This window comes from Python bivittatus, unplaced genomic scaffold (genome assembly GCF_059951505.1).
Source record: "Python bivittatus isolate LINGU-HERP-01145 unplaced genomic scaffold, Pbiv_v1 ctg000980_np1212, whole genome shotgun sequence".
In the NCBI taxonomy this organism is placed as follows: Eukaryota; Metazoa; Chordata; class Lepidosauria; order Squamata; family Pythonidae; genus Python; species Python bivittatus.
In genome coordinates this window covers 6,798,629-6,822,555 of record NW_028277125.1, presented here as the reverse complement: position 1 = coordinate 6,822,555, position 23,927 = coordinate 6,798,629, and the positions used below count along the sequence as shown (strand labels likewise).

Here is a 23,927-nt window from a genome sequence, read left to right as displayed (position 1 = left end):
GAGCGCTGCAATTCACAAAAGCTTGTGTCTTTGTTTTATTAACCCGGGCTTAGGGCGTAGCATGTTGTGTGAATTCCTTTGAAGCCAGGCTCATTGTGAAAAGGACTGATTGAAGAGGAATGACCAAATAAAGGCAAATCATTCCACAAGCTTTAACTAGTAATAAATGCTTACTTGCTAGATTTCGCCAAATCCATTTGTGACTATGAACCATGGCAACAGCTAAAAATTGAGAGATTTCTTTGTGCGGGGCAGATAAAACTCTTTTTTTTTTACAAGGCCATTTGTCCGTCTCCTATGGGAAGCAAAATGTTTGATGCAATAGATCTGGTTCAAACTGGGTAATGGTTTTCAGTGTTGAATTTTGCCCAGGTGGAACAAATACTATGATATACTGTATTTATTTAGCTTTGCAAACTGCCTGTCAAGAAGAACTCTGTGTAACTCAAAAGCTTGCACTTCCATTTTTTAAAAAAAATCAGCCATGGAAAGCTATGGTTCTTGCACATGAATAATTCACTGCAGCAAGATTTATAGCATTAGGTGCCCAGTTCCATCTGAGCACAAACGTAGGAGCCAGGATTGAGGTGGATACACTGACCTAGAGCTCCATTGATGCACTTTTCTTTCCCCTTTAGGCCCAAGGAGTGGTGAAGGACCTGGATGCAGAGCTCCTTCACCACCTAGCTCAAGGCACAGCCTTCTTGCAAGTGAGCACCAAGGGGAACCCCCAAGGAGAGATGCGGGGCAAGGTATGTCCTGTTTTTTAGCTACTGGAGGCTCTGATTTCCAAGCCATGCTTTCGATGGATCCCCAGATGCCTTTTGAGCATGTGAAGAGTGATTTTTCCCTTCTTACTAGGCTGTAACCACAGGTGGTCTCCAAACACACTTGGAATTAGGGAAGAATGGTTTCAGATCAAACAACCCTTCCTCTCTGCAGAGATGAACCTATTAGAAATTAATTGCTGCCGGGGTACAGATGCGGATGTAACCTACAGAAAAGACCCAGGAGAGATATGGAAGTAGTCCTCAATTATCTGAAGGGTCGTCATCCAGAAGAGTAGACTTATTCTCTGTTGCCCCAAAGGGCAGGACCTGTGATGGAATGGAATTATGAAGGCCAAGTTCAGGGAGATAAACATTTTCTTAGCTCGCCAGAACTGCGTGGGAGGAACAAGAGGATGAGACTGGCACCTCCCTGAGGAATTCACACTGTTGTGGCTGGAGGACTTTGGGAACTGGGGTTGTAGTCTGGGAAGATTCTTGCTAGAGGTTGTAGCTAATAAACATAGCTGGACTGGATTGGCATTGTCTCTTGGAGTACCTTGGGCTAGGCCTGACATCAATCCTTCATAATTCCATTCCATCACAGGACCAGAACTCATGAGTTAAAATTACAGGGAAGGAAATTCAGGCTAGATAGCAGGAGGAACATCGTCACTGTGTGAGATGTCAACCCTTGGAACAGTCTGCCACACCAGGTGGAAAGTTCTCCTTTACTGGAAGTCTTCAGATAGAGACTATATGGTCATCTGTCAGAGATGTTCTACTCTCCTGTCCTGTTCTGAGCAGGAGGTTGGACTACAGGACCTCAGAATTGGATCCCTTCCAATTCTGTGATTCTATAATATGAACCAACCAGTCAGAGATATGGAAGCGTGGCCATTGGCCTTATCTTACAGAGCTATCGCAAGAAGTGTTGAGATTAGATCTGGGAACTACCCTGCAAATGCTAGCATGTTATTCATATCTCTGTTACATGTTCATGGTATTATGTTGTTGTAATATTTCTTTATCAATATGGGTGATGGCAATGTTGTTAGAAGTTGTTTGCTTTAGCAATAACGCAGGCCTTCTCAACCCCTCTGAAGGGGTTCCTGGTTGCAAAAACATGAGTAGCTCGCAGATTTAATGTCCATTCTCCTTCCTTCCAGTTCTCTGCCTATTCCTGGAGCATAAATTCCATTTACACCACATGCTTGATCCTAATTATGGAACTAACCCATTTTCTGGGTTGCAAATCCCATGAAACCATCAAGTAGTGTTTCTTGGCAATTTGAAGATGTGTGGACTTCAATTCCCGGAATTCCCCAGCCAGCATGACTGGCTGGGGAATTCTGGGAGTTGAAGTCCACACATCTTCAAGTTGCCAAGGTTGAGAAACACTGCCATAAAGTAACATAATAGGCTGGTTAGTCTATAATACTCAATGCTGGTACTGACACAGTATTCCCAAAACAGGTGTCTGAAATGTCCTTTGTCTACCCAGGACTTTTTTAGGTTTTGGTTTTGTAGAAAACTACTTAGGGGTTTGGCCTCCAGCAAGAAGCTCCAAAGGCTGTGGGAGATAAAATTCATACGGCTGTGTAGAAACATTGCACAACTCTTAATTCTGGGGGGTTTCTCAGGGAAAAACTTCAAAGTGATGGGTCTTCTCTCTCTCTCATTGTACCAAACCTTTCTCTACCCATGTCTTTGCCAGTCTGTGCCTTTCCAGGTAGGTGGGAAGGCCTTTGGCTTGGCTGGCTGGGCATGGTGGGTTGAGGAGTTGCTCTAACAATTGAGATAGCATCGCATTTGATTTTAGTACAAAGATTTCCTGGAGCAGAGAGCCGTGATGTTTGAGAACATGTAGAGATGGGGTGGGCAGGGTCAATAGACCCTGTCCAAAATGGTGCCACCAGATCTTTTCTGATCCAAACGTTGAAACTGGAATGCAATAAATGGACTAGAAGCAGAGCTGAATTTTTGGAGAATCCGTAGCAGGATAGATCCGAAGAGGTGAAGGGCACAGTTTGAAAAGTCAGTTTTGAAAGGGCCCTCTAAACTGACAGGAATTGAGGTCAAAGAGAGAGAATTTCAGAAATTACTCACTTTTCCTCAGCTAGTGGGAACGTTTAGGAGCATGGCTAGTTGCCAAGCGTTGCTGCATGCCAAAATCTTAAATTTCACATTGTTTGCATTCCTAATAACTGCAAGTAGAAGTATTGCTTGGTCCCCAGACAGATGGAAATTCTGCGGGTGAAACTTTTCTTGGCGTGGAAATGAAATAATGAGAAATGCTGCATTTATTAAGATTGTTATTTACATAATAGTGAATGGCATAGAAGGTTTGTGGGGGTGGAGGGGAGCAGACAGCCTTTTCTTAGCTAGAAAGATAGAGCAATCGCCACCATCGATCATATGATTTGTATCTTGCTTTCTGAAAACCCAAATTTGCTTCCAACCCTTACATGCTCTAAAGAAGTTGCTTATTTAAAGTTCTTAGCAGATTCAGAAAAAGGTGTTAACAGATTCTGATTGTTCATGTGATAGAAGAGGAACATGAGTAAAGCAGTGTTTCTCAACCTTGGCAACTGTAAAATGTATGGACTTCAACTCCCAGAATTCCCCAGCCAGCTTGCTGGCTGGGGAATTCTGGGAGTTGGTCCACATGTCTTCACACAAGTTGCCAAGGTTGAGAAACACTGGACTAGAGAGTAATGATACTAATTCTGTTTCATTTTAATTCTGTGAAAATGGAATGGCAGCATTTGGCTGACCCTGTGTGGGCTTGGAAGCTGCACAGACTTGGGCCTGGTTACTATTTGGATGGGAAACGGAAATGCCAGTCATTAAGCATCATCCTCCGAAGAAGGCAACGGCAAACCATTTTCACGCCACGGCCAGGAAAAACAGCCTGGCTGTGTCTGTGTGGCGAGCCGAATTTGAGTTCATTTTCCATGAAATGAAATTTTGGGGAATGCGGTCCCAGGCATGCTACTTCCTTGAGCTTCTGGCTCTGACATGAAAACGTTGAGCCCTCCTTCTGAGTGCTAGCAATTCGCTTGTGGCTACTCCTGCCTTCCTCTTCTCTGCCTCTCCTTGAGCTGTCGGGCCTGGGGTCCTTGACGGGAGAGGGAATCATGGCCAACCTGAGGTCGTGCACAAGAACTCAGTGTGAACCCAGCGGGGCGGACGGGCTGCATTTCCAAGAAGCGTTTGTCACCGTTTGTCAGGGCAGAGCATTTCTCAGCTTAAGCCCCTTGCCAAGGCTTCTTGCCATCTCCTCCCCGATGCCTGAACAGAGACGCTCCACAGCCGCGATATTTGCAAAGGCAGATTTTTGTCGGCCGCATACCTTATCCAGGCCTGAGGCCAACATTGCCAGTGGCTTCCCAGAAACCATGTTTGGCTGGAAGGCGGCAGAATCCTCTTGGCATCCAATAACAGTGCCAGGACGTGTTTTCCCTTTGGCGGTTGTGCTGAGTGGCCAAGATGGAAGGGAGCTGAGCGTTTCCATCCTGGGCGATTCTGCAGGAAATTGGTTTATTCGTCTCCTTGCTGGATTCAGGCCCCGTCTTTCCTCCAGGAGCTCCAAGCAGCATACATTAGCATCCCCCTTTCCAATGCTGCCTTCCCCACAACAAATCTGTGAAGTAGGCTGAGCTGAAAGAGGGAAACTGGATCCAGGTTTTTAGCTTTTGCCAGTAGAAGAGTTTCAGTGGAAAGGTATTTCACTTGCCTGGGGCATAATTGGTAGGCCACATGTCACCCGTGGGCACTGGTGTGCCCAGAGGACCATCTCCTCCCCTTTATTATTATTTTTTCCCTTCACATTCTTTTAATTTAAGGATGTATTTTGGGAGACACTGACTGGCTGCAAAGGGCTAGCTTTTAGCATCTTCCTTTGCCCCAAGACTGCCTCTGGGCCCCACAAATGTTCCATAGACAGCATTTTTAGAAAATAAAGAAGGGGGACAGTTGAAATTGAACTTGGTTTGGAAGTTTTGCTTGGAAAAAGTAGGCAAGCTTTCCTAAATAACCGAACTGATACCTCTAGGACTGCATTGTCCCCTACATTGGGGAAGTGAGGGGGTCTGAAGCTTAGAGGCCCCACTTCACAGGAACAATGCCTGTTTTTACAATAGCCTCCCTGCCCTCTCCTTGAGAGCATTAGGAAAATAATGATTTTTCAGAGCTTTCCTAACTCTTTTGGTGAGTTTTTATAGACCTACATGACTGAAGCATCAATTTGATTGATGTTAGTTATGCACATTCAGTTGCTTTACTGTGATCGCTGATTTTTCCGACTTTTAATACCTTGCCATGGAGGTTTTACTTTGATAACTAATGTGAAAATTTTAATTATTGGGCATGCTTGTTCATTGCTGAGAGTTTGACCAAATTACAGCAGCATATCCATGAAATAAACCAATGTTTATTAGATTTTTATCCCACCTTTATTTTTGTACAATTCAAGGTGATGTACTCTATCTATCTATCTATCTATCTATCTATCTATCTATCTATCTATCTATCTATCTATCAAATTTGTCACTTCCTATGTTATTAAAAAGCAACTCTGTTGTTGGAAGTTGGGCAGCATATAAATGTAGTATATTATTATGCCCCCCCCACCTCCCCCCCCCACCACAATAACCCTGTGAGGTGGGTTGGACTGAGAGAGAGAAGGACTGGTCCAAAGTCACCCAACTGGCTTTCATGCCTAAAGGAGTACTAGAATTCATCATCTCCTGGTTTTGAGTCTAGCAACTTAACCATTGCTCCAAAGTCGTTCTCAATATTGGAATAGGACAGGCTGAATTAGAAGAGAATATGTAGCTCAGGGTTGAAGTGTGGAGTCCTTGGGGTTCTCTGAGCTTGGTTGTTTTCTTGCAAACATTCATTACCTGGCTAGGTAACATCTTCACTGCTAGCACTGAAGATGTTACGTAGCCGGGCAATGAGACGTTTGCAAGAAAACAACCAAGCTCAGAGAACCCCAAGGACTCCACGTGCTGTACTAGGGCGGTTCTTCCCATCCCATTCTACCTTTCCCACCTGTTTCTTGCCTTCCCGTTTGACCTGAGTAGGTGAAGATACAGCGACAGGGGCCATGATGCTCTTGGAAGTTAGCATTTAGGTATATCTGTGCGATTTATTTAAAGCATTGCAGACATCTTAGGAGGAGAGCTGTGTTAGTCTATGACAGTGTTTCTCAACCTTGGGAACTTTAAGATAAGTGGACTTCAACTCCCAGAATTCTGCTGGCTGGGGAATCCTGGGAGTTGTTCCACTCATCTTAAAGTTGCCAAGCTTGAAAAACACTGCCTTAGGCTTCCAAATCCAGTGCCTTTCAGATAGATCTGATGGCAAGTCTCATCATTCTGCTTCATTAAGGAAAACTTGGTTTCTCTTTCCTTTGCCTCCTAGCTGGCCCCATTCCTGTCGATGTGTCCAGATGTTCTGCCCATATTTACCAAACCTCAGCTCACTTGTTTAACAGCCACTGTTCTTTCAGGTTCACATTCCAAATCAATGCAAGGCGGGTGGCATCCAGCTGGCTTCCGTGGATCTAGAGGACGAACTTGTTGGGGAATCAAGCCCCAAGGACCCCAAGGAGTTGAAGAAAGACCCCAACTCCTGCTTTTTTGAAGGTCAACATCGACCTCATGGCTCCCGCTGGGCCCCTGACTATGACAAGAAGTGCTCTGTATGCAGCTGTCAGGTAGGTGGAAAGAGAGTGGCGTAATGTGCAGTCACGGCTTCCTGGAAGAACTGAAGCATCTCAGCGCCTCACTAGAAGGATGGTTTTGTGTTTGGGTTCCCATATATGCCGGGGTAGGAGTCTGGGTCTTAATTTTGTATTTTTGCTTACATCGTAAGCCAGGTTTTCTCTGTTGGGGGGACATCCTGTGCACTCTCTTGAATGGAACACCTCAAGATCTCAAGTATTTTGACCATATATGCAGATAATAAATGCATAAGAAGCATAAGTGGCCACAGCAAGGTATCTAGGGATCACTTGGAGTCCAGTTTAATTTGGCTGCTGCAAAAATTACCTTTATCTTGTGAGCCGTGTCAAGTCCTTCAATGTGATTGAGGATGTTTTCTTAGAACAGGTGTTGGCTGCAAGATATGGGTGACCTGTAGGCTGATATGGGCCCCTTTGCCCGTGCTCTGTGGTTTGACCTTTGTCTGGAGGGTTGTAGCACTTCCACCATCACCTGGAAGACTTATCATGATCTTTTCCCACAATAGCAAGCCTTGTATCCAAATGTGTCTGCATGTTGGGCACCTTGGAGAACAAATACTTTGGTACATCCCCGTGCTCATTTTATGAAAACCAGTTTGGTCTAGTGGTGAAGACATCAGGCTAGAAACTGGGAGACTCTGAATTCTAGTCCTGCCTTAGGCACAAAGCCAGCTGGGCAACCTTGGGCCAGTCACTCCATCTCAGTCCTAGAAGGAGGCAAGGGCAAACCACTTCCGAAAAACCTTGCCAAGAAATCTGTAGCGACTTGTCCAGGCAATCGCCAGGGGTCAAGACTGACTCAAAGGCACAAAAAAATACACACTCATTTTATTGACTGATAAATAAAGGAATTAATCATGCTTGTTTTCAACCTGTGCTCCAAGAAGTCCTGGAGAGCATAAACAGGACTTATTTTGAAACCAACGTTCAGTTCCTTAAACTTTGTGGCATTTGATTCTGTGGGCCTCTGTAGGAAGCGTGGAAGGACAAGGCTTGCTCACAAGCTAACTGTGATGGATTCCCCCCAAGAAGAGCCATGGAAGTTGTTAATGAAAAGCAAAAGAGAGAGTGAGGAGCAGAGTCATTTGGCACACATTTGCAACCGTTATAGCAAGATTGTAAGAAGGAATGGATGCTGCAAGGCTCGGTCAGAGTTAGAACAAAATTCTGCACCTCCCTTTGCCCACTCTAATCATCTTCCTTCTGTAACTCTTTTTCTGTCCCCTTCCTGTGCTACAGAAGCGCACGGTGATCTGTGATCCGGTCTTGTGCCAGCCCCTCAACTGTTCCCACCCGGTGCACCAAAGCAATCAGTGCTGCCCTGTGTGTGAAGGTAACCTGGGCATGGCAGGGGGAAGCGTGCAGATGGGAGGCCGGGGTCTCTGTCAGATACTCTGAAGGTAGTCAGAGGGATGCAGGTGAAGAGGGGAGCAAATCCCATGGATGGTGGAACAGAGGTTCTCTGTCAGGGTCCAACAGCCTTTGGGGGCAAATAGTCACCTTTGGGAATTTAAGAACAAACTGTAGGTGCTGTTGCAAAATATCTGCTAGGTATCACATCACACTGCCAAATAATGACTGTACTCATTTGCGAGAATGCTACCTGACACCTGCTCTGCCCGCTTTCCGGACACCCCCTACTATTCTGGCTTACCTTTGTCCTTTTGGTGGATCAGCAGGAACATTTCCAACCAAAGCCCCCTTACCCTTTTTACCTCCTAGCAAAATGTTGCCCATGTTCAAGCCTGGAACCATCCTTGGAAATAAAGACGGTGTAGATTCTGGGGCTGTGTTTTAAAGCATGGCTGCTTCTGTTTCTGGAAAGGGAGGGAGTAGGTAGATAGATGGGGGAAAGGAAGGGAGAGAGATGGATGGGTGAGAGGAAGGAAGGAAGGGGAAGAGGGAGGGAGGGAGGAGGTGGGTGAAGGAGTGAGTGGATGGATGGATGGTAGATGGGAAGGGAAGGGAAGGGAAGGGAAGAAGGGAAGGGAAGGGAAGGGAAGGGAGTCAGGCAGGTGGTGGACAGAGCCTGTATAGACCAAGGGAAATATCCGTGGGCATGTTGCACCATGGGCATCATCCCAGGGAGAAAATGGATGTCTGCATCTTAAAGCCAGAGGTTTTAGGTACAGATTTCTGTCTTTGCACAGCTTAGCACATGCAGTCCAGACCTAGCTGCGTGGGAGGTGGTTCTGGACTTGGCATGGAATGATGAGAGGGCAATGCCGCACTGGAAAGAAGGCTGGGTAAAGCTGCCCAGGGAAGGCCTGGGAAGAGGGAGGCACCCTTAGGGGAGGGTCGTTGTCCCACTCACCGCTGATCCTGCATTTTCCCTTCTATCCGTGATGCACATGTACATCCTCTCTCCTTGAATAGAAGGAAACGAAGAACAGAAAAGAGCAGAGAAAATCCGAGACAGCAGTGAAGGTAAGGGAAGGGGTGAGGAGGCTGAGCATTGGGGCCCCTCTGGCAAAGAAGACTGCAAATTCTTTGTAGGCCTCAGCCGTTGCACTGGCCACCAAAGATGCAAAGAGATCTTGTGCACCTGCCACAGAGCCCTGGCAGAAATCCATGGGTGGGGGCGGGTTCATTCATCATTGCTCAGGACCAAGTTGTCATCAGAGCTGATTGGCTGGGATACAGGATGGCCAATCAGCAGCAGCCACAGGATTGTATTTTGGCTGGTCAATTCACCTTCACGTTGTGGCGCTTAGGCTGGGTTTTCACAACATGCTAGGCATTAAACCCAATTTAATAAAACATAGTTGCTAAGTTCAAATGAGATAATAGATCCAAATTAAAACAAGAACAAAGAACAGTATCACGTTAGGGCTTTACAAGATAGTCCGGTTCACCCAACAGGCTAAGGCTAGAGCCGGTTCCCACAACCCACTGAACCATGAAATGTCCAACCCCAGTTTAGGCTGGACTAATGTGTGAACCTAGTCTTAGAGGGCCACTTAACAAGGCTTCTTTTATTTCATTGAACTGTAGTTAAATTTCTCTCCCCATTCCCTCTTCTCATATGATTTTGAGATGATCATATGATTGTTATTGCTATTATTCCCATTTTCTGATTGCCAGCTGCTTGAGTGTGATTGTTGGCAAAAAGGCAGGATAAAAATTTAATAAATCCTGAAAAGTATAAAATATGTTTCAGTTTGTTTTAGCTCAGGCATCCGATGCCTTCCACATGTTTTGGATTACAACTCCCGCAGTCCTTTGCCATTGGACTTGCTGTCTCCAATTGAGGGAAGTTGAAGTCCAAACATCTGGAGGGCATATGGTTGCCTTCCTTCGCCCTGCGTTGGGAGCTACTTTGAAGACCTTCGGATCAATGGAAGGGTGAACATATGCACCACAAATAACTAATGTATAGCTTCTTTTAGGAAAAAATGGGGAAAAGAAATAAGTTGGGGTTGTAGTTGAAAGCAGCCTCTGTCCCCAGCAGGACTGCCCTGTTTGCAAGACGATTGCTTAGATTCCAGGAGCAGAAGTCCACTCATCTAGATTGGCCCCCATTGGGAGAAGCTGGTTAAAAAACTTAGTTGCTTTAGACTACTTCTTTCTTTTAGGACCTTCATTCTAAACTTGGCTTGTTTATGTACTGTATGTATTGATTGAGCTGTTTTAACACATAAAATGCCCTTAATCCTAAAAACAGGGTATTTCAGTCATTATGTAGCATAACAAAAAGAAAATTAGAATATTGTATGAAAAAGAAAAAGGGCAAAATTAAAAGAAGAGAGGTTACTCATCCATCGGACAATAACCAAATGACTCAGACAATTCAATAAAGCATTGAATATTTAAAGTGCCTGGGCAAAACAAGGAGAAAGGACTCTGACCCAGAAAAGAAAATAAAGTTGTGATAACTGTATCTGTATCTCCTTTAATAGGGTTAGGGTAAAGTGGAATTGTCACCACAAGAAAAGAAAGCCCTATCTTTTTTTTTTTTGCTCTTGCCCTTGCCCTTATTCCAGAAAGTTTATTTTGTTATTCCCAGACTAACCTACAGTCCCAACATTTCCTGGAGGTCTCCAATCCATGTATTAACAAGATCCAATCCTGATCTGGTTTTTGAGTTCAGCCAAGGTTTACCAAAGAAGAGATGCTCCTTCAGGGCCACATAAGGCCTTCAGCTCCAACAGTAGGATCTACACTGCATTTGAGATTTAGGGAAGTGCTCTGACCCTCTTTCTCTATCTTAGGGTGCTATTTTGATGGCGACAAGACATGGAGACGAGCGGGCACACGCTGGCACCCTGTAGTCCCACCCTTTGGGCTCATCAAATGCGCCATTTGCACCTGCAAGGTAGGGAGGAATCATCAACCAGACATTTGAAAAAGTCCATTGCACCCTTTTAATTTCTGTGGCCATTTTCGTCCAACATGCTCAACCCAGCTATTGAATTAACCCATTTCCTGCATTTGCCCAGTCGATTGAATTATAAACAAATTTAATGGAGTTGTGCAACATGTTAAACTCCAGAAAAACGAACCTAACTTTGTATGTCGGGCAAACTGCTAGCTGATGTGGTTACGTGGGTTTTGCAAACCCAGTCCAGATGTTCCTTGGTCTTCCTCGATGACTTCCTTTTCATTGGGCAGGTAAACCTGTTGGGTTGCATTCTCTTGGCCTTCAACTTATTAGATTAATTATTAATCTAGTTAATAATTAGATTAAGCATTAAGCAAACCAAAATTAGCTCTATAATTCTAGGAACTCAAGGGGAAGAGTTCCTAGAACTATAGAGTTGGAAGAGGCCACTGAGGCTCTCAAGTCCTGCCCAAAGGGAATATCCCTGGCAGATGGTGGTCCAGCATCTGCTTGAACACATTCAATGAAGGAATGTGCACTTAATAATACTTTGGAGAATCCAGGGGCTTTTGACAGAGGAGGCTGTAGTGGTGTGTGCCTTGGTTATCTCATTCCTAGATTTTATAACAGTCTTCTGACAGGTGTTCCGAATTCCTTAGTCCATCTCCTGATCTTCATCCAGAACAGTGTTTTGGGGACTGTTCTAGATCTTCCACATTAGTCAGTGCAAGACTCTTCCATGGCCCCCTGTTTGAGCCAAAGCCCAGTTTAAACTACTGGTGCTGGTTTTTAGAGACTTTCAGTCACAAGTTCCTCTGTATCTGTCTGCCTTCATTTCTCCCTACAACCCTGTCCCTCCTTGATGTTCCTCTGAGAAAGGCTTTGTTTCCATTCCTTGGTCCAGAGCCATGGCTGCCAGATTTTGGACCTTCAGGATGTGACCTTGTGGCTCCTGAATCAGCTTCCTTCCTTTCTCCCTTCCTGTTCCTGAAAATGTACAGATCTTTCAAAGGGGTTTAAAGAACTTTTTACTTGATTATTGGGTTAGTATAGGCCAGGGTTTCTCAACCTTACCAACTTTAAGATGTATGGACTTCGACTCCCAGAATTCCTCAGCCAGCATGGCTGGCTGGGGAATTCTGGGAGTTGAAGTCCACACATCGTAAAGTTGCTGAGGTTGAGAAACCCTGGTATAGGCCCTGGTTGCTCTATCTCTATTTTTATTTAGCTGACAGTTCTAGGTTAACACCTGTTTTAAAGTATTTGGGGGTGTATACACTCAGTGCCATCCCAGAGCATCAATTTAGATTTATTGTTATGTTGGGAGTTGGCAGCAAGAACAGAGCCTGGTTGGTGTGGTGGTGAAGGTGCTGGACTAGAAACCAGGAGACTGTGAACTCTAGCCCTTTCTTGGGCACGAAAGCCAGCTGGGTAATTTTTGGACCAGTCCTTCTCTCTCAACCCAGCCCACCTCGCAGGACTGAGGTTATAGGGAAAAGAGGAGGTAGGAGCATATATGCCATCTTGAGTGGACCAAAAATGAAGGAGGAATAAAAGTGTAATGAATAAATAAAAAAGGAAAGGTACCTAGAACAAACAATTAAGGGTAGTAGCTTGCTCAAAACAAGATGGTTTTAACTTGTTTGCGAAATGCAGGCAGGATTTGGGCCATCTATACTTCCAGGGGAGGGGGATTCTAAAGAGTGGGGACCACCAGAGGGAAGGCCTGCCGCCTGGTCCATGAATATGAGGATGTCCACCATCCTCACTGAATAATTCACTCAGTCAGTAACAAACATTGTTAGCATGTGGGGGTTTTCCTCTAACGTTGAACTGGAATTTGCCTTCCTGTAACTAAAGTCCATTTGGTGCCCTCCACTCTAAAAGGGGAGAAGGAGGTCTTGGTCTTTGTGGGACCTCCCTTGGTCATAATTCCTCCTCAGCCTTGTCTTCTTGAGGCTCAAGGTGTCCTTCTCTCCCTTCAGTGGGTCTCCACAGCACCTCGTTTCTAGTCCCCTGATCATTGCCCTTCACTGAACCTCTTCCAGGTTGTTCAAACCCTTCTGCAGATGTGGTGCTCAGAACTAGACCCAGCCCCCAAGGGGTGGGGGTCTGAGCCAAGCAGGATAAAACATAACCAATACTTCCCATGATTTGGAAGTTCTAGCCTGCTTTTCTCATTGTCATGCTGCATTTCTGTCTTTAGAATATATCTATTTGAACCATCATTCCTGATCAGGCTATGCATGGATTTTACCACTCCGGTGAAATTTGGCTTTAACTGCAGGTTGTGTTTGTCCAATAACTGCTAGGCCAACAAATGCTTCTTTGCTTGCCCTCTCCCAGCATCAGGTCCCTCTAGTACAATTTGCTAAGTGTACATCTGCATCTTGGGTAGAGTTCCCTACCTCAATTTCAGTGGGAAATTGGGGCTAAGATTTCTCATCCCCAATTTAAAAAGCAAGATCAGCTTTTCAGTTTGGGGAGGAGTGCTGTTTATGACACTTTTCCTAGCCTTATTGACTCCAAATGAGTCCAGACTGGGACAAGAGTTCCCAGTTGTTCTGTTTGAGGATGATGGGATTTCCAATCCACAGTGTCCCCAGAACTGGAAATTTGCTGGGTGTGTATATGATGCTCTGGTTCTTTGTGTGCTGAGATTTCCCATCTGTATTTGCACAGGGAGCCACGGGGGAAGTTCACTGCGAGAAGGTCCAGTGTCCCCCCCTGGCCTGCAGCAACCCCATCCGGGTCAACCCATCTGACTGCTGCAAGCAATGCCCAGGTGAGCTACGCGTGTCAAAGACAGTTTGCCTTGTAAGTCCCAGCAGAGCTAAGATGAGAAAATTACTCCCTTACCATCAGCCCCCACCTCTTCAAAATGCTTCTTATCATTTAAAAACCCCAAAACCCCACACTATAACTCATACACACCTATCTTTCAGACTGTTCCCTTTGGGGGCAAGTAAAAGAGGTTGCATAATGGGTCAAAGAAATCGAAGACAGAAAATAAATGGATGCGCAGAGTCATTCTCCTTTTTTCAGACTGTTCCCTTTGGGGGCAAGTAAAAGAGGTTGCATAATGGGTCAAAGAAATCGAAGACAGAAAATAAATGGATGCGCAGAGTCATTCTCCTTTTTTCATCTTGTTTAGCCTCCTTCATCCACTTCCAAAGCAGATGTTTATTTCCATCAAAATTATTCTGCATTTGCTCTGCTGTTTTAATCTTAACCTTGTTCTCTTTGACCATGTCCTTTGCAGCTCTCTTTTCCTTTATGCGTATTATATACACAATATCAAACTTATATACAGAATATCAAAAACGAAATCAAAGAAATGATATACACAATATCAAAAACAAAACCCCCAGCCCCACCAACACTGGCAGGGCAGGCCACTGTATATAAACAGAGAGCAAGCCCCACTCCATTCTAGCACTGACGATGTTACCTAGCCAGGTAATGAAATGTTTGCAAGAAAACAGCTAAGCTCAGAGAACCCCAAGGACTCCATATACAGTATCTTTCTCTCGTTCTCAGTTTTTGCAGCAATCCTTCTCCTATTCGCCTTTCTTTTCTCACTGGCAACATATGTCATTTCATCCCTCTGCCAAGCAGGAACAGACTTGTAGCTGAACTATGTATTTGAAACAAACAGAACTTTTTCTAAGGGGGTAACTCACCAATCAACTTTCAATTTCATTCATTCTTGGGACTCCAGATGGCGTGGCCATTATTTTTCTCTGTTCTCATCATGCTACTATCCATCGACTCAGAAAGTTGCACCGTTTCTCCCTAAATCATTCCTGTTTCTTTCATCATCAGTCTTTCACTGGAGGATAACACCAACCAGCACATTCCTACTGTCATACACACCCTCAACAATATACGTGACACCAGTTCATACTTTTGACATATAGTTTAACCCTTCTGTTCATAATATAGCCTTATTTCCATACATACAATTCTACTCCACAAAATCAGATCAGTTTTCTCCTTTCTCTGAGTGCACAGACACCCAACTGAGCTAATTTTCTTTCATTCATTTGAAAGAAATGAATGAAAGAAAAATTCCATTCCTTTTCCTTTACCATTTATTTCTCTTACATTCCAACTGACGGTCTTCCATACATCATGATGGCCCATTAATACAATCTCTGCCTCCCATCAAGGGTGCTTTTTAGTAAGAAAAAGATTAAACTAGGTTATCAGCTTTATTTGTACCCATGAAACATTACCTGCTAATGGACAGGACAGTACTGGCCAGATTTGACATATTTCAGCCAATATGTGCAAGTGTAATAAAATACATTTTACCTAAACATTCCTAAGTTTCTCTGTGCAATTCTAGGATCTCCAAAGCAGACACCACAATGCAGGCCTGCAAATCATTGCATACATCCCCTAAAATGGCAACAAAGGTCTTTGCACTTTTTTTAAAAAAAGCATATTGGGGAAAAAGTTTCCCGAGAATTCTCCCTGACATACTAGCTCAGTGTTTCTCAGCCTTGGCAGCTTGAAGATGTATGGACTTCAACTCCCAGAATTCCCCAGCCAGAAATGGCTGGCTGGGGAATTCTGGGAGTTGAAGTCCACACATCTTCAAGCTGCCAAGGCTGAGAAACACTGTACTAGCTTCTTATATCCAAGGAATTTTGTATGGAAGAGTCCACAGTGGTGTGAGTTTCATCTTACACTCTTAGAAAATTCAGATTTGTCATCCCACGAACAGCTGCTGGCTCTGAATCTTTAAATCAGACTCAACTAAGCTAATTTCCAATCAAAGGGAAGAGAAATGAGTCAGTGTTGGAATCTGGGATTAATACCTTCCCTTCCCACCCCACCCCAATATGGTAAGCTAGGCCCAGTGGGGTTATGATGCAGGTCTTAGGGGCACTGAGATTTTTCTGGCCACGTTTCTTCTCTTCCGCTCTTTCCACGTTCTTCATACTCCATCTTTTCTCCACAGCCTCAGAGAAGAGTTCCTCCTTGCTTTCTGACATGATGCAGGCCGACAGCCCCCGAGCCTGCAAGTTTGGGCGGCAATGGTACATGCACAACGAGAGTTGGCACCCCACGGTGCCCCCCTTTGGGGAAATGAAGTGCATCACCTGTTGGTGCTTGGTGAGTCGGGAGGCGTTATTGAGAGGAGAAGAAGTTAGTTGGAAATTCTGGAGCAAAATTCGGTGGGAAGCTTGGAGATTGGACTGTAGTTCAGATGTCTCTCTCCTAGGAGATGCCTGTACCCCAGTAGATGCAAGAAATCTGCCTGTATGGTTGAAAGCTGTGCCACACAATTGTTGTCTGGAAGTCCTTGTGTGGTCAGGCTAGTGCAAGCATCTGGAATTCAGTTTTAGGACAGAAGCCAAGTTGGGAACAGAGCAATCAAATCGAATTGCTGGCCATGGGTGGGTGATACTATAACAGCCTTTCCCAACCCGAGGGCCCCGACCAGGTATGTTGTTCAGGTCTCGTAATCCCAGGCCATGCTGAGTGTTGCAGGAGTCAAAGCCAAGCAATAGTACATCACACCAAACTTTGAAGGTAGGCAAAGAAAAACTAAGGACCAGAGGCAGCTGATGTGCCAGAAACCAGACAGAGGATTGTTACTGAACCCAACAGATAAGGGGAAAGGAAGAGGTTGGCTGTAGACAGTAAGGAAGATGACCTTGATGGAGATATGCAGGATCGATTGACTAGGCCAGTGTTTCTCAACCTTGGCAACTTTAAGATATGTGGACTTCCCCATGCTGGCTGGGGAATTCTGGGACTTGAAGTCCACATATCTTAAAGTTGCCAAGGTTGAGAAACACTGGCCTAGGCAAAAGGGGCCGAAGCATTTTTTAAGTCCAGAACAACAAAATAACATTCAGAAGCAGCTCAGATAGACACCTCCTTAATTCACTGAAGTATAAGGAGGAGGAGGAGGTCCACAACAATCAAGACTTGCAAGATTCTGTTATTATAGCCAATCTCAATAAAAATAGTTTTAGCTTTCCCGTGGAGTTGATGGCCTGGTCTGGGCCATCTAGTGGGACTGAAATTGGTTGAGTTCACACAACAGTTAGCCTGGTTACTCTATTAACCCCATTCTCTGGGTTCACACAATATATTGCATCATAAACTCTGCCAGCAGGCTGGGTTCCAGGAATTCACTAAGCCCTACAAGAACAAGCAAGGTTTACACTAAGCAAGCTGCGGATGTTGGGTTCACGTAGCAGCTCCATCTTGTCCTGATTTTAAGTATGCTGTGTGAACCCATCTTCCATGTGGCTACTTGATGTGCTTGTTTAAGCAGAGGAACTGAGGCTGGAGGACGTGTTCCATAGAACCAGCCAGACCCCCAGGTCATCAGCCCACCTTGGTAGATGAGCTACAAATCTTTCTGGCAGGTGCAGAGGAACACTGCATCATAGGAAAGAGGAAGCTGGGAACACCGTGACTGTCTCAGTGGCTGGCTCTTCCGGTATAGTTCAAGAGGTGCATTTCTCTGGTGTTGCATCTCTTGGGCTGCCAAAGGGCCCTGCATTTAGAGTTGGCCTAGCTCCTCTTCTACTGAAAGAAGAGGGGCAAGCTGTAAGCCATGTAGAAACTCTTGAGTCAAGCACAACTTCCTGGACCCGTCCTGGGTTGAAAACAACCCTAGAGCATCCTTCCGTCCAATGGCCTCCCCATGTCTTGAATCACAGCTCTCAGGATTCCCTAGCAGCAGTGGCCATGGTGGCCAGGGCCGCTCTGTTCCCAGTAGCCATAAGGGAGGCACCTGATTAGAGAAGGTAGCTAACATAAGGCAAAGATTCTCAATGTGAAATTATATAAGGAATGACATGAAGGTTTGCTTTCAGCAATTCTTTAGAGGAGAAGCTGCCCATTTCAGACCACCACCTAAAAATGATCTGAGGGAAGATATGCCAAGATATGACACTCGATTTAAATGTAAATTTGGGGAATCCCCTGCTTTCCTACTTCTCATAAATCTTGACCATGAGCCATTCCAAGTCATAATCTTGTGGGGTTGGCTGTGGATGATATCCAGCAAAGGCAGGGTTGAGGAGAGCCAGGAGACTGGACTGGACAATTTTCATATCATAGGCCTATAGGAGAAAACTAGAACATCTCTGGAGAACATCAGCTGGGGATAGACCTCCACAGAGAGAATAGAAAGGGCAAGGGTAGGATTCTAATCCTGCAGAAATCAGTTGCCATTTGCTTCGTAATGATTCCCTACCAGTGAGTTTGGGGTCTTCTGTAATGGTATCTCTGTTCCAACAATCTTTTTTTTTATTTATTTCAGTCTGGGGAAACACATTGTCAGCGCCAAGAATGTTCTCCAACCTCTTGTACCAGGGAAGGGAAAAAGGGAGACAGCTGTTGTTCCCAGTGCCAAGGTAAGTGTGGACCTTTAGTAGAAGGTTGTGGCCAAGTTCTCTGGCACTCCTGCTACAAAGTGAGCTCCCAGGTTCCCTGGAGACAAGCCCACCAGCTTTCCTGGGGTGTGTCTGCCCTATCGAGCTATAACCACCCAACAGGTTTCCTTGGGAAAAACTCAGTGATGGCTTGTGGAGCTCCACCACGGTGGCTAGGTTCACACATGCTTAACCTGATTACTGAATTAACCCATTTTTCTGAGTTCCCACAATATATTGAACAATGAAATAGGCTGGGTTTGCACAAATGCTGAGCCACAAAAAAGCTGTCCTAACCTAGTGTAGTACATTGTGACATGCAGGCCTTTCATTGAAGTGGTTTAACTATTGGCTAGACTGGCATAACACACTGAGCTCTAAAGCCAAGCTAACATTTGCTGTGTTCCCATAACAGTCAGTTCACTGGTTTGGGTGTTTCCATGGTGCAACAAAGTGGATGGAATTAGTTTTACCCTATGAGTTGACTGGAGCTCTTTGAAGTTAGTTTAGCCTCTTGAGGGTTGTTAACTGGGTTACTCAATATCCTTTCGGAGAGTTCTCACAATATATTAGCTTCCACCCACCCCAACTGACCCAGTTGTGGGAACAGGGCCAATAGATTCCAGTTTCAGCAAAATATGGTCTTATGGATTCTCCCTGAACATAGTTGCCTTCAGATGTGCAGGTACAAGATAAGCAGTACCTGTGAGAAGGATCTGTGTGTCTGATAGATCAGAGATTAAGTATGAGCCAGCAATGTGCTGCTGCAGCCGAAAGAGCCAAGGTAGCCTTCAGCTGCATCAACAGAGGTACATTGTCACGATCATGACAATGATTGTTCTGCTCTATGCCACATTAGCCAGATTGCATTGAGAATATTGTGTCCAGTTCTGGTCGCTACAGTACAAAAAGGAAGCTAAGGAAAGAGTGCACAGAAGAGCAACCAAGATGATGAGGGACCTGGATGTGAAATCATATGAAGAATGATTAAAAGAACTGGGTATATTTAGCCTAAAGAAGAGAAGGCTAAGGGGAAATATGATAGTAGTCTTCCAATACTTGAAGGGCTGCCCCAGGGAAGAGGATGTGGATGGAGCTAGGACAAGAACCAGTGCATAGAAGCTTAACCAAGGGAGATCCAAACTTGAAACAAGGAGGAATTCCCTGATGGTGAGAGCTATTAAGCAGTGAACAACCTGTCTCCTAGAGTCATGGGTGCTCCATTGCTGGAGGTTTTCAAGCAAAGGTTGGCGTAAGAATTCCTACTCTGGACAAAGGGTTGGGCTAGAAGATCTTCAAGTTCCTTCCAACCCTGCAATTATATGTTCAGACTGTAGACTTCAACCTACAGAATTCTCTGCAATTGCCTTACACATGCTGTGTTCCCATCACTGCCTAAGCTTGAGAAACAGTGTCTTAAATTACAGGAAGAGAGATTCTGGTTAAAGTTTGGGAAACGTTGTCCTAACTATAAGAGCAGTTTGACTGTGAAGCCAGTGGTGGGCTCCCTTTCACTCGAATTGTTTGAGCAAAGGCTGAACAACCAACTGCTAGGAATAGATTAATGTGGATTCCTGCAGATCAGGGAGTTTGATTCAGCAGCCCCAGCAGCCTCTTCTGATCTGGTGATTTCTATAAGCCATACCATTAAGAGGCCTTCAAAGGCAGTACCTGCCCTTTGAAACACAATCCCCCCCCCCCCGAGCTTCATCTGGCTCTCATCTTCCCTGGGTTTAAAAAAAAATCTTGAAAACTTGGCTCTTCTTCCAAGCCTTGGGTAGAGAGAGTGGCAGGTCCTTGGTTATGTTTTGGGGTCTTCCATTTGTATTTTATATGTATTTTTATTGTACACCACCCAGAGTTATTATAGAATTGGGCAGCCTTATCAAAAATGGGGTAGGTAAGTGTCCAGTTAAATGGAATGCAGAAAGATGGAGCCCTTTTCTTCTGCTCAAGTCTGAGCACACCTGCCCTTCTAACTTTTTTTTTCCCATTGACCTTTTCTGTCCCCCCTTTGTGTCCTGCAGCACCAGAGACCCTTCTAGAAGACACTCAAGGGACCCTTGAAGAGGAGACCAAGCGCTCCTGGGAACATTAACTGGCCAGCTGGAGCCCGGAAGCGTGGGTGCCTAAAAATATTGCAGAGTTGCTGAAGACAGCCAGCTTGGAGTGGAATCTTTCTGGGGCCTCTTTAAAGCTGTCCAGGTTGTGATGGTGTTCTCAAAGCAACAGGAGGGCCTTCAGATCTTCTTGCAGAAGAAGCATCCATCAATTCTCCTGAGCACCTCCTCTTCTCCTCTACGTGTGGGCAGCCACATGGCTTACTTAGATCTTTTGCACCTGCTTCTATGAGAAGAAATGGCATTTATGGGTTCCTTTGGGAACTGGGAGTTGATACCAAATTCCTGGGATGCGCCTGAAACCCATTGGAGTTTCAGTCAGAGCAGTAAAGCCCATTCTGGGGTGGAGTCTTGGTCCTGCCCAACTCATGGGGGCCCCTTCCATATTCCCATGAGCTCAACATATTGGTGCCCTCATCTTAATTTCGCACATTTTGGATGTGTAACCTCTTCAAGAGAAACCATGTCGCTTAAATAGTACCTAACACTATCCAAAAGAAGGGAAAGAACTCTTCCCCAAACTAATGTATGTAATGTAAAATTGTCCTCCTTCACTGCATCTCAAGACCAGGAGCGGAGTATTGGGGGGAGGAGGGCTTTCTCTTTGTTTCACTTTGCTGTATAATTTATATTGTCCATGGCCAAGGTCTTCTTTCCTGTTCAATTCAAAACTGAAAGATTGATACTGAAGATTAAGTATTTATTTTAAAAAAAAATCAATGGAGTAAATGTGTGTTAGGTTGAGCAAATGCTTTGGGTTTGTTGCAATTCTCCATTTTTCCTGAAGGTCTTAATTCCAAGGGTATTTCCACGGTTAAATTAAAAACAGTTTGCAATGGAATGGGCAGTGCAGGACAAGGAAGCTGTACCCAGGATGAGGAGAAACAAGGAGTAAAGTATCAATCTGGCAGCATCTGTGGGGGTTACTGGGGATCATCTACATCATCATCTACATCTCAGTTCCAGAAATCCACAGGATGCAACACTCATATGTTTTTTGTAGCTCAGTAATATCTGTTGAATCCTCCTGCTAAACGCAAAAGGCAAGGCCAACTCTATGACTGGGCTGAGTAAATCTGATGCTGGAATGATGCAAGAGGAACTCCAATACGTGGGTTGCAAAAATCCACTTGAGGGTTAGATGGCAGCAAAAAACTAGATTTTTAAGTATTGCACTGCTGCCATCTAGTGGTCTGATTCTTTCTTCAAGAGATCCAAGCTTTTTCTTGCAGTTAATGCAGGTCAACCCAGAGCCACCAGGTCATTGCAGTTTTCAACCCTTTGCTTTAGTTATAGAACCAAAACGTGTGTCAGGAAAAGGTCCTCATTAAGCTTTAAGCACCAGCTTTCCATTCTGGATCAATTAGTGCAAGGTCTGAGATTCATCATAAGGACCCAAGACCTTATTTTACTCTGATAGCAACGGTAACATTTGAGTGACTTTGTCATGTTTCACTGGCTCTTCTGCATAAATTCCCACCCAGCTCTGCTCAGTGTATGCTTCAGCTCTGCCACCCCAGCTTTTCTGCCTATGAATATTTGCAATTCTGCCTCTGCTCTTCTGTTCCAGAATCGAAAGCAACAAGATGGGTTGATTTCAGCTTTACATAGTGGCCCAGTCTAGAGAGGCTGGTCCTATTGCGCACACACATGATGCTCACTCAACACAGTCTAAGGCGGTGTTTCTCAACCTTGGCAACTTTAAGATGTGTGGACTTCATCTCCCAGAATTCCCCAGCCAGCCATGCTGGCTGGGGAATTATGGAAATTGAAGTCCACACATCTTAAAGTTGCCAAGGTTGAGAAACACTGGTCTAGGGGCTGAATCTTCCAGATGCCTTAAATTGGGTAGTGGGAGAGAATTATTAATATAGTTCTCCATCAAACTAAAAAAAGAGGGGTTGGGTGGCTTTAAAAATTAATCCAGCTGCTAGGTGAATCACAGCAGGCATGGTTGCATAATCTGTTTAGACACACTTAGCCATGTCCACACCCTATTTTCTGAGTGCACCCCACACACAAGCCATCTACTAACCGCTGGTGATGCAACACCCCAGGCCCAAATTAGGTTGGTTGGTTTGATTTCTATCTCAGTCTTCATCTGGGAATCAAGGTGGCTTTCATGGGAATTCCTTACCACAAACTTGGGAGATAGGTTGCACTCAGAATTACTGGCCAAAGTCACCCAGGGAGAGATCATGACTGATCTTGAAAAAGTGAAGCAGGGTTGGACCTAAGATGAGAATCTTCCACAGATTACCAGGTGGTCTGCAAAGACCTAGCCCATGTTTCTCAACCTCAGCCTTTTTAAGATGTGTGGATTAACTTCTTGTAGAAGAAGGCTACAAGTACAAAAGATGTCTTCAAATGCTGGAATACTCTAGGTCAGTGTTTCTCCACCTGAGCAATTTGAAGAGATGTGGACTTCATGCTGGCTGGGAAATTCTGGGAGCTGAAGTCCACTCCTGTTCAAGTTGCTGAGGTTGAGAAACACTGATCTAGACAACCACTAGAGGGAACAAAGTTAGGCTGGTCATCTGGAGTTTTGCAGCCCAACCCTGATCGTTCTCATAGTCTGTTGGAAATCCGAAGGCTGTAAGCTAGACTGGGAAGTCAAAAATATCCCAGAAGAAAGAAATCAACCATTTTAGTGGTGTTGGCAAGATGCATCCATGGATGCATCCATGAAATCAGCAGCAGTCAAACTCTGCTCCTAGCCTTCCTATAGATGTTTAGTGTCCCTTGTTGGAAACAGTATGCGGGGGGAAAGCAACACACGCACCCATTTGCACAGCACACTGAAACTAGTTAATTCTCCTTACAGGTGGCACTAGAAAGCTGCTTCAGCTCTTCTTTTCTCTCCAGCTCTTTTTCTTGGTTAGTTGGGTGCTGCTGTTTCTACAGCATAACTAACTGGGTTAGTTTAACTCTCTGCAAGACCAAGTTTGTTTGGGGTTAATATTGCTCCCCTGGGGGTTAATTCAGTCAGTTAACATCCTTTGTGTTGACCCAATACCCTACCTGTGACCCATTTAAGTCTGTTGTGGGAACAGGGACTCCAGAAAGGGTCCTCCAGTTCTGTAATAAGGACCCCACTTGTTCCAGACAGACAACATGAGAAAAACTTTCCTGTGAAATGCATCACCTGTGAAGTACCTGCACATTATGCCAATATTAGGGGCCCAGAAGTGCCTGTCTTGGAAGCAACCAGTCCTCTTAACTTTGTTAGAGCTTGACAGAAGTAATAAGGGCTTTGTACAAAGAAGATAAAGTCCACTATTGTACCATTTCATGGCCAAATCTTCCTCTCAGCCACCGTCTCTCTCATTGGCACCGTCCAGGGCCAAGACTGCAGCTGCAGCCCCTCCGAATGGGTCTCTTTGGGAAATGAACAATTTTCCAATAGATGAGAAACATTCTCTGTGTTCCCACAACCTAGCAACCAATTATCCTGGCAAAAAGTCCTGCCAAGTCATGGATCAAATAAATCATTTGGGCCACCAGATCTGGACTGCGGCAGGCAGAAAGTGGAGTTCAATTCTCTCCCAGCTTCAGCACAGA

General features: G+C 44.9%; 1 protein-coding gene across 2 annotated transcripts in view; it reads left to right on the top strand.

Annotated features, from left to right (window-relative positions):
* CHRD (chordin) overlaps positions 1–21,106 on the top strand; it is a 56,199-nt gene extending 35,093 nt beyond the window's left edge. For both annotated transcript variants that reach the window (XM_088132199.1, XM_088132198.1), the window contains exons 15-23: positions 639–752; positions 6,286–6,492; positions 7,759–7,852; positions 8,896–8,946; positions 10,731–10,834; positions 13,523–13,625; positions 15,810–15,964; positions 18,135–18,228; positions 20,274–21,106. In XM_088132199.1, the coding sequence (XP_087988325.1) occupies positions 639–752; positions 6,286–6,492; positions 7,759–7,852; positions 8,896–8,946; positions 10,731–10,834; positions 13,523–13,625; positions 15,810–15,964; positions 18,135–18,228; positions 20,274–20,344 (993 nt within the window). In that variant the 3' untranslated portion in view covers positions 20,345–21,106. The remainder of the gene's footprint in view (positions 1–638; positions 753–6,285; positions 6,493–7,758; positions 7,853–8,895; positions 8,947–10,730; positions 10,835–13,522; positions 13,626–15,809; positions 15,965–18,134; positions 18,229–20,273) is intronic.
* The last annotated feature ends 2,821 nt before the right edge of the window (positions 21,107–23,927 follow it).